This window comes from Heterodontus francisci, chromosome 10 (assembly GCF_036365525.1).
Source record: "Heterodontus francisci isolate sHetFra1 chromosome 10, sHetFra1.hap1, whole genome shotgun sequence".
Lineage (NCBI taxonomy): Eukaryota > Metazoa > Chordata > Chondrichthyes > Heterodontiformes > Heterodontidae > Heterodontus > Heterodontus francisci.
The window spans coordinates 36,296,392-36,306,265 of record NC_090380.1 but is presented as its reverse complement, the minus strand read 5'-3'; the positions used below and the strand labels follow the sequence as shown (position 1 = coordinate 36,306,265).

The 9,874-nt window shown below is 40.1% G+C and overlaps 1 protein-coding gene across 5 annotated transcripts in view; it reads right to left on the bottom strand.

Annotated features, from left to right (window-relative positions):
- Positions 1 to 1,668: 1,668 nt before the first annotated feature.
- fancb (FA complementation group B) overlaps positions 1,669 to 9,874 on the bottom strand; it is a 63,490-nt gene continuing 55,284 nt past the window's right edge. For all 5 annotated transcript variants that reach the window (XM_068040442.1, XM_068040439.1, XM_068040440.1 and 2 more), the window contains exons 8-9: positions 3,586 to 3,826; positions 1,669 to 2,437 (exon numbers count right to left, since the gene is read on the bottom strand). In XM_068040442.1, coding sequence (XP_067896543.1) covers positions 1,996 to 2,437; positions 3,586 to 3,826 — 683 coding nt within the window. In that variant the 3' untranslated portion in view covers positions 1,669 to 1,995. The remainder of the gene's footprint in view (positions 2,438 to 3,585; positions 3,827 to 9,874) is intronic.

Here is a 9,874-nt window from a genome sequence, read left to right as displayed (position 1 = left end):
AATCCATTTAGTTTCATCCATCCATATTATTAACCTTCTCTCATACAGCATCTAGGTGTAAGTCTTAGCCTTGAACGTTGTTCCAGGAAACCCATTCCAGTTACTAATTACCCTCTGCATGAAGTACTTTCTGACATCTATCCTAAACTTAATCTGCGCACCTCAAATCTTTTCCCCTTTAAATTGCGAGCATACCAAAAAGTATTATTCCAAGTTTATTTTTTCTATCTGTTTTCTTATTCTTTTCTTTCTTTTTTCTTTTGGGCCTCCTTATCTCGAGAGACAATGGATACGCGCCTGGAGGTGGTCAGTGGTTTGTGAAGCAGCGCCTGGAGTGGCTATAAAGGCCAATTCTGGAGTAACAGGCTCTTCCACAGGTGCTGCAGAGAAATTTGTTTGTTGGGGCTGTTGCACAGTTGGCTCTCCCCTTGCGCCTCTGTCTTTTTTCCTGCCAACTACTAAGTCTCTTCGACTCGCCACAATTTAGCCCTGTCTTTATGGCTGCCCGCCAGCTCTGGCGAATGCTGGCAACTGACTCCCACGACTTGTGATCAATGTCACACGATTTCATGTCGAAATACCCTCTGAGAAACAAATACTGAGGCTGAAGAGTCCCAGCTTACCTGATTGTTCTTCATAGATCCTCCTCCTGACACAAAGAATGTGCCTTATTGTCCTCTTCTACACAACTTCTAGGGATGTGATGGCCAATTACCTTGCACTGACCAGAGCTGTATATAGTCGTCTAGCCATGCCTCCCCAGAGCTTTGTATAGCACTACAACATCTGATGATTTGTACTTCACTGATTTAGCAATATGCTTTATTTATTGTCATCCTCCCCCGAAAGCATCTGTTCCTCAGCACAAGTAGTGATTATTCATGTTATCAATAGCTTGTTTTTCAATTATAGGATGTCAGAGTTCGGTCCAATCTTTTTCATCTATGGTCTTAGATAGCCCTCTAGCAAGGATCACTGTAGAGTGAGCAGATTTAGGAACACCCTCCCTTATCCAGCAGCAAGGGAGACCATTACAGTTGTCCTACCATTGCCCAGCATAGACCAAGGATTGATGTTGGGACTATCCTAGGCTGTCTAATTTAGCTATGCATTGCTTAAACTCACTTATGGAACTTCTTCCTTTCAATTCATTCAGTTTAACGGTACCTCTCAGACTGTGCATTGAGGTGGATGCAGAACATTTGCACCTCGAGAACTCATCATGGGTCTGGACGAGGTGCAGTTGCAAGCCATGGAAAACTGAGGGCACGTTGTATAGCAGTCACTGCAGACAAGGAGACATGCCAGATGGAATAGTAGCCATTCTTAAGCTGCATTGAGTAGACAACAATGCGCTGCACTGGAGAAGTCAACAGCTAGAAAATATTGCTGCCTCTGTCGCTGCTGATTCATGTTGAGGTGTATGTCATGGGCTTATAAACAAAACAGGGTTTTGGTTATTTTCTCAAATGGAATGATATGCAGCAAAGCGTTTAACTCCTGAAATATTCCCTGTTGGTACCTGCAAATCGTCTGTGGCATAAAAACGGAGGACAATGATGACACACTGTTCATTGTGTACTTGGTATTGTCTGTGATTAACTTCTTTTGGAGATTGACGAATGTACAAAGAAAGAGACACAAAAAACAGCAGTACATTATGGCTATATGTAGAATTTATAATGGATGTGAATAGCTTCTATGGAATTACAAAATGTATTTCATTTTGGAATTCAATTTTAAATACAATTACTTTTTTCTTGATTAACCATTTAAGTTTCATTTTCTTCCCACAAGAACTAAATAGAGAAAGTTGTCATACAATCAACAACATGTATATTTCTGCATAAGGGTAAAAATTGCTTTGGTGCCAGTACTAAGAGTTTTAGCACCAGCATGGCAAGAGAGGTTAAAAAAAAGGGAAAGATCAAAGAAACAGGCTCTGTGTCTAATCAAATTAGCTTCTCAGATGAATTCAAAGAAATTAGATCTTAATTATGAAATAGAAAATGAACTGTGGAATCTACTGAGCCTCCATGCAGAGCTATCAGTGTTTAGCTGCATATCAGTCAATTTCTTTGTAATTTCTCTATACTGAGGACCTGTGATTGACAGGTTCATCCCCAAAGTACTTTGCTCTTGTTCAATTTGAAACTTCTCTCTGTACTCCTTTAGCTTTCCCTCACTATCGAATAAGGGAGTACTAGGCAAAATATTCATTTTTTTCACTGCTTTGGCTCTCATTGTGAACTTAGTCTCGGTTTCTGAGATAGCAGAAGTGATGAAGTTTCGGAGGGCAAGTGTCTCTTGCTCAAGAGCACATCCCAAAATGTCTGTAATTTGGTCTTCAGTACCATTAATTAAGTGTGTTACCACACAACCCTGTGGAAGGACTCCAATGAGGCCATGAAGGAACATCAGCAAAAATGATTGATTTCTGTGAAGAAAAAAATTAAAAGGAAATTGTGAGTGGACATGCCTGAATTGAGGTGAGGCATACATTAACAGCATTATTGTTCGAACACAAAAGAGAAACTGCATTTATAAAACATATTTCATGACCTCAGGGGATCCCAAAGTGTTGCTCAGCCAATGCAATACGCTTTCTATTTAAGTGTGGTCACTCGTTTTACAGGCAAGCACACCAACCAATTTGCGAACAAGTCCCACAAGCAGCAAATGAGAGATGTTTTGGTGCTGTTGGTTGATGAATAAATATTGGCTAGGACCTCAGAAGAACTCCTTGATCCTCTTCAAGATACCATGGGATTTTTTTTCTTTTTGATGCACCTGAATAGGCAGATAGAGCCGCAGCTGAACAGTTCGTCTGATATTTAGCATCTCTAATAACGCAGGACGCTCTCAGTATTGAAATGTTAGCCTTAATAATATGTTAAAGTCCTGAAGTAGGGTTGAACTATAATCTCCTAAGAGATAATGACAAGCTAAAGAGGGCATAAGGGTGTTTGGTGTAAGACTGAAACGGTTACATCAATAACCAGGATTCATCATTAAGCTGATGTATAATGACTGCCACAAAAAGAAAAAAAGTTGATACAATAACCCTGTTTTGCACGAAATATACTTCTCCATGCATTTTAAGGAAACTGTTCTACAGTTCAAGAGAATTATCTGAATAACGTCTGTGAGGGATTACTCATTTTATTGATCAATTTAGAGTATATCAAAACAATAAATTTGTAGAGAATGTAACCATCATCCTCTGAATCCTACAAGGAGATTAGTGCCTTCATATTATTCATATCTATCACTTTACAGTTATACATAAAGTGAGGTTGGTGCAATTTCATTCTGCTACATTTTTTCCTTCTCTCACAGTAGGTGTCTCACAATTGAAATAACTAGACTTCACTTCCTTGACTGCAATGAGATCTGCACCGAGGGATTGACACAACTTCATTCTTACACGTTTACATACAGATGATCTAATGAAGATATATATAACATCATTCTGATCTCTCCAATGGTGAGGTAACATGTGATAAAGACAAATTTTGTGCTTAGAGGATAGTACACAACGTATTAGTTTCTGCCTTATTCAAGTATATTGCTAGAAATGCTTACCTGCAAAACACCATTAAAGTCCCTTTAAAAGGATTTTGTGGATGCCAGTTAAGAAGAATACCATATAGAGGTCCTCTTTTGGAGCACAGCAGATATTCTGGGCAGATTTTCAAAGGCTCACATTGCATTGGACCCAAAAGCCAATCTTTCACCTGAGCCAGAGTATAATCAGGGGAAAATATTCTGAAGGATGACCTTCGAGAGGCAGCCACAGTGGTATAAAAATCTTCTACTGCCTTATCTGTGGAAACAAAAAATACTCTAATGGTAATCTGCAGGACAAAGTCATGTAAATGGATGGTTAATATTTTATGAAAATGTTCCAGTTATTTTTATGCCATGATGGCTTAACCTGATTGAGATATTCCAAAACCTGTAAACTGTAAGAAAACGTAACCATAAATATTCATCCAGATAGCAGAATTTTAAATCTGTCAGGTTAATCTGTTTCAGAGTAGTGTGTGCAGAACATTTACGTGCAGAACTATTCAAGCATTAGAAAGCAATACAGCTGGGATCACAGCTATTTTAAAACTTACAGGAACATAAAAATTCCACCACAGTGGGTAAACTGAATTTTTCAGGAGAAATCTTTATGAGCAAGCTAATGGAAGTGATAACACAATAACATTAATTTAAAAGTGAGGTAATTATAAAGTCTAAATCTTTGATAAACCAAAGGAATACTTAAAAGGATTAAAGATAGACTTGACTGAAGGCTTCTCATTACAATAAACCTCAAAATAAATTTTTATTCCATTAGAAAATTTTCTTTTTTGGCTAACCTGAAACAATGAAAAACAAAGTAGTCAATAAGATATTCAAGGTAAAATATCACTGTATTTGTTACAACATTTGAAGCTACACAAACAGAAAATATACTTTGACCATTTTAGACAGGATGATTCAGGGTTGACCCATGATATCACATAGCCCGAGATGGATTCCTGGTCTCATCCGAGGGAAAAGAATCATACTCCAATCATTTTAAATCAGGCAATAGAGGAGGATATGCTGATAGTAACAAATTAATCTGTGTTCTGTTGAAGAATCTCATCCATCACAATAATCTATTTTGCTCTCTTCTGCTGACTGACCATCACAGAAATTACTGTACTCAAGGAGGCCATTCAGACTTTGGTGCTAGCTTTTCAAGTCAAGCTATTTACTATAATATTATTTTCTGCTGCTAATTCAGATTGCCAGCATCAGCTGTTTCATACTTCACTGGTCTAGCTGTGAACAAGTTAAATTGATCATGTAGCATTGCATGAGCTTTTCTATTTAGATGTTCTTAGTCGCAGAAGTTGGACTAAAATCATATGTAGGTCACCAGAGGAATGATATTGGAGAAATGAACTGGCGTTGGCTTCCTTCCTGGATAGGGGATTGTAGCAGGGTTACTTTCTGAAAAGCAAAAGTTGAAGAACAGCAGGACCCTAAAATGTTGACTTATTTGATCTCTCTACAGGGGATGAGTGACTTGCTATGTGCTGTTTTTGTTTCAGGATTTTTACCTGCTGCCATCACATTTTGGTTTTAGCAAGAACCATTAGGGCAGATGACTAAGAATTGTCAAAAACTAGCAAGAAAAATGGTCAGAGGAGGGTACAAAATATGCCGACTTGCTCTTGGTACTCTTTTTGCTTTTCCAAGACCTCCAATGTGAAGTGGTAGATCCTTTTCCAGGAATTTTGGGATGCATGGTTCATTGGAGGAAGTTTCATCTGTTGACCCTGAACAGACACTGTCTATGAGGGAATGTGGTGTAGAAGCTATTGTAGATATTGTCAAATGAGAATGGATACTGATATTCTCAGGTATTTCAAATGGGCAGACTTCCTTTTAGATTGAAACAAAGTGTTGACCATAATAAGGTAGTTTGGCAAGGTGAGGAGATACATAATTATTTTTGGTGTAAAAATACCAGCGGAAACCAAAATCAACCAGGTTTTTACTTCATTACCCAACAACAATTTTAACCAAAACTGGTTGCCTTCATAGTGAAAAAACTGCAAATTGGCAATTTCACATTATTCAAGAAAAATTCTGAATGAGTTTGGAGCATGTGTGATAGTGCTGCACAGAGTTCCTAATCTGAGAGGTATGTTAAAGGGCAAAGGGAAACCATCCTAGCTGACAGAAAGTTGTGCAGACTGTGAAGCTGAAGCATTTGATACACACTGAGCCCTATAATTCAATACGTATTCGTGGATCATCTATGGCTGTGCTCACAGCAAGTTGATGTTTTGCTGTTTTAGAAGGAATGCAGTATTTTTCCATGGAACACACAATGCAGTATGTTTAATGAAAAAAAACATGAATTTAGTGGGGAAAAATGTCAACAAGGCATTCTTCGTAGAGCATTAGAAATGGTCACATGACTGCTGTCTTGTTGCAGACAGAGGAGTGACGTTTAACAGAGGAGAACAGGAATACCACAGGACTAAAAAAAAACACAATGTCTAATAAAATCTGCAGAATTTCATCTGTGGCCATAAAAGACCAAAGTCATGAACAAAATTAGTATCAAATTTCACAGAAACAGCTTCATATCCATTGTTTACTTTTTGACAAAGTTATTAGAACATAGCTGGCACAATTATTACAATTCTAGTCAATCATATTTCCGGCAGTTCCAACTTTCGGGAACGCAGAAAGGTGTAAAGGAAACCAGAAAGCAAAGGGATTTTAATTGTTGGGGACATGTAATGATTTAAAACCTAGCATTAAACATTTCAAATTAATTATTTTGATTAGAAAAAATGTAAAATCACTGCTAACACAATACAAAAAGTTTTAGAAAAAATAATTGCTCAGTGCAGGAAAAATCTGAATAGGCGACGTCAGGCAAAATAAATTCTGAAAAGTGTAGTCCTTCCTGGATTTGGATACACATTATGAAACATAAAGCAATCAGCTAGAACTGTAGGAAGGCTAAATCTGCATTAGATTGATAATATAGTAAGTGGATGTTAATGAAGTCTAGCTAGGTTGAAAGCTGTATTTGATTGGGAAAGAGTATGATGACCACAACCACACTGCAATTGTTATTGTGTTGCAAAATATTTCAATTTGGCATAAGCACTGTACCACAGCACTGTTATTCTAGGATGATGAGCTGTTGTTCAAATTCTTTACAAGTCAAATCATTGGCTGGCTTCAAAGACCTGTAGTCATAATGAAAGAAAATTCTAATGTCATAGGAACAGAGCTGTTTAGAGATGAAACATTATATGATTAAACAGATAGTACAAAACATTCTGTTTTAAATACTATGCAAAGATTATACTATAGAATTCAACAACCAACAGATATATCAAATAATTTTGTGCGACCTATTGACTTTAGGAACAATTAATATTTAGGGATTTTAAAAACATAAAAGCAAAATAATGTGACAATGAACACAATGCCAAACAAAGTCAATCTCCCGAGCTAACTAGTATGTGGACCAAAGAAAATACAATGCATTTGAGTGTCTGATTTATTGTTGCAACACAGGGCAGGGTATGATCGGTAGCTTTGTAACAAAATTAAAATGGCAGTAGCAAGTAGTGAAATGAAAACCTCTCAAAAGTGTGTATTGTTTCTTAAATCTCTGCCCTTTCCCAAAGGCAATCACTGATGCAGGGCATAAATCCATGAGTGATGGCAGGCGATTTGACTGTAGGGGACATTACATGCAGGTCCAAATTTGTTCTTAATTGATATCCATAGTGTTACGATGAGGTGAGAAAGGTGCCTAGGGGTCCCTCTCAGCCTTCACCTGGTCTTACTGTAACAGGGTTTTATTTTTAAACACACTGTTTTTAGCTCCCCCTTGGTGAATCCTTGTTCACCGCTTTCCAATTATAAGGCAAAGAAAACAGCACAAACAGGCTTTCTTAGGTTTAAAGAAGGAAAGTTGAAATTTATTCAACTTAAACTCTAATTCAATTACCGTCGACGGATACATGACGCACCCATGCTAGAATGCATACGTGATACACACATGCAAATAGAGACAGAAAAGAGCAGAAGAAAAATAAAGCGGGAAGGTTTGAGGCAATATCTGAAGAGTTTGTTACGGTTCTTCGGCTCACTGTAGAGTCCTTGATTGTAGGTAGACCTTGCTTTTCATTGGGGCCCTGTATTCTTCTTAAACCTTGTTTGCTGTAGGAGACTTTTCTCTCTTGGGGTTCATGTGTCTGCAGTGGAATCAGAGGCTTGTGAGAAAGAGATGGGAGCAGACAGGCGAGATCTTCTCAGTCCAGGAGCAAACAGACACTCCCAGTTCAAACTGTTTGTACAATTCAGAACAACCCAGATAGCCAAGCAGGTTAGTCATGTGACTAACTGGTCTGACAATGTCTTGGATTGTATCACCTTAGCAATCTCTGGAATGCTCCTCTTACACACAATACCTGGTGATCAAGGTCCATTGTGGGTTGAATATGTCAGGGAATGGTCTTTTGTCCTTCCAATCACCGTCTGTTAATATGCAAATGTCTTTTCCAGCCACGGCTGATATGTTCAACAAGTCCTTTCTTCATTCCAGTAACAGTTTAAAATCAATGTTCATGAAAAAATTAATGTGCCTCATTCTTGGCAGGTGGGGGGGTTTAGCATAACACATACACACACTTATGTAAATCTTCCAGAAATGTTCATCAGATAGCAAATGAAAGTGGATTCCAGCGGATTATTTTTTAAATAAATGAACAAAGGGGACTCCAGCCAAGTGCAGTGCCCTCACCGTTTATAGGCACTGAGCTGGCTGCGAGCAGCTAACTCAGCACGCAGAATAGGGTGCGAACCAAAGACTTGAGGACTGAATTTTATGGACCCCATAAAAATGCATCGGAAAGTGGGGGGGGGGGGGGGGGGGGCGGGGGGTGGTGGGAGTGCGGAGGGAGGGGGCATAGCGCACGCTGCCTTTCCAACGCCTTCCAATGTAGCCCAGGGCGGGAAAGATCGAGAATGACTTCCCCAGCCAAGGCCAATTAGGATCTCAAGTAGCCAATTAATGGCCATGAAAGGGCCTCTTTCTACCTCCACCTCAATTTCACTGAAGGCATAGGGGCCCGCCACTGTGGGGAGACGCTGCCAGGTACAATCTGGCAGCCTTCTGGCGGGGTTGTAGGAGTGGGCTGGTCTCAGTCCTTTTGATCGCCAACCCCCCAGCAACGATTGCCACCTCTCCAGGAAGACCCCCCACCGCCCCCATCACCAGGGCCTGCCTGAATGGCCTCGGTGGCCTCAACCCTCTCCCAGGGTCTTCTCTCTTTGTTACTGAATGGTCTCCTGCAGTACTGGCTGTGGCCACTGCTCCCAGTGGTGCAGTTAATTACATACTGTGAAACAGTAACAGGGGTCCAATGGGCAACCATGGCGGAGTCTCCCCCCACTTTCTGGCCCACCACTGGGGCGCCTGTCGCTAGAATAAAATTCAGTACAGAACTCTGAGCATTCATTCAATGCAGCAATTTTAGAACATTCAAACAAGTTTTTCATCACAGCTACCTTGACTACACTTCCTCCCACCCCACTTCCTGTAAGGACTCTATTCCATTCTTCCATTTTCTCCATCTGTCATATTTTTTCTGAAGATGGCACCTTCTGTACCAGTGCTTCTAATATGTCTTTTTCCTCAACCAAGGATTTTCCCCCACCGTGGTTCTCTTTTCCACATTTCTACTCTCACCCCTTCTCCTCCCTCCCAGAATGATGATAGGGTTCCTCTAGTCCTCATCTTCTACACCACCAGCCTCCACATTCAATGGATCTTCCTTTGACATTTCTGCCACCCCCAGCGCGATGCCACCCAACACATCTTTCCCTGCCCTCCCCTTTCAACATTCCAAAAGGACTGTACCCTCCAAAACACTCTGGTCCACTTTTCAATCACCCACAACACACCATCCTCTTACAATCTAACTGCAGGAGATGCAACACCTGCCTTTTTACCTCCTCCTTCTCATTGTCCAAGGCCCCAAAAACTCCTTCAAAGGTTAAACGACTATTTACTTCTTTCAATTTAGTATACTGTATTCTCTGCTCATGATGCAGTCTCCTCTACACTGGGAAGACCAATTGCAGATTGGGTGTTCGCTTCGTGGAACACTTCCGTTCAGTCTGCAACCGTGACCCTGAGCTTCCCGTCGCTTGTCATTTTAATTCTCTGCCCTACTCCCATTCTGACCTCTCTGTCCTTGACATCCTACACATTACATTAGAACATTACAGTGCAGTACAGGCCCTTCGGCCCTCGATGTTGCGCCGACCTGTGAAACCATCTGACCTACAC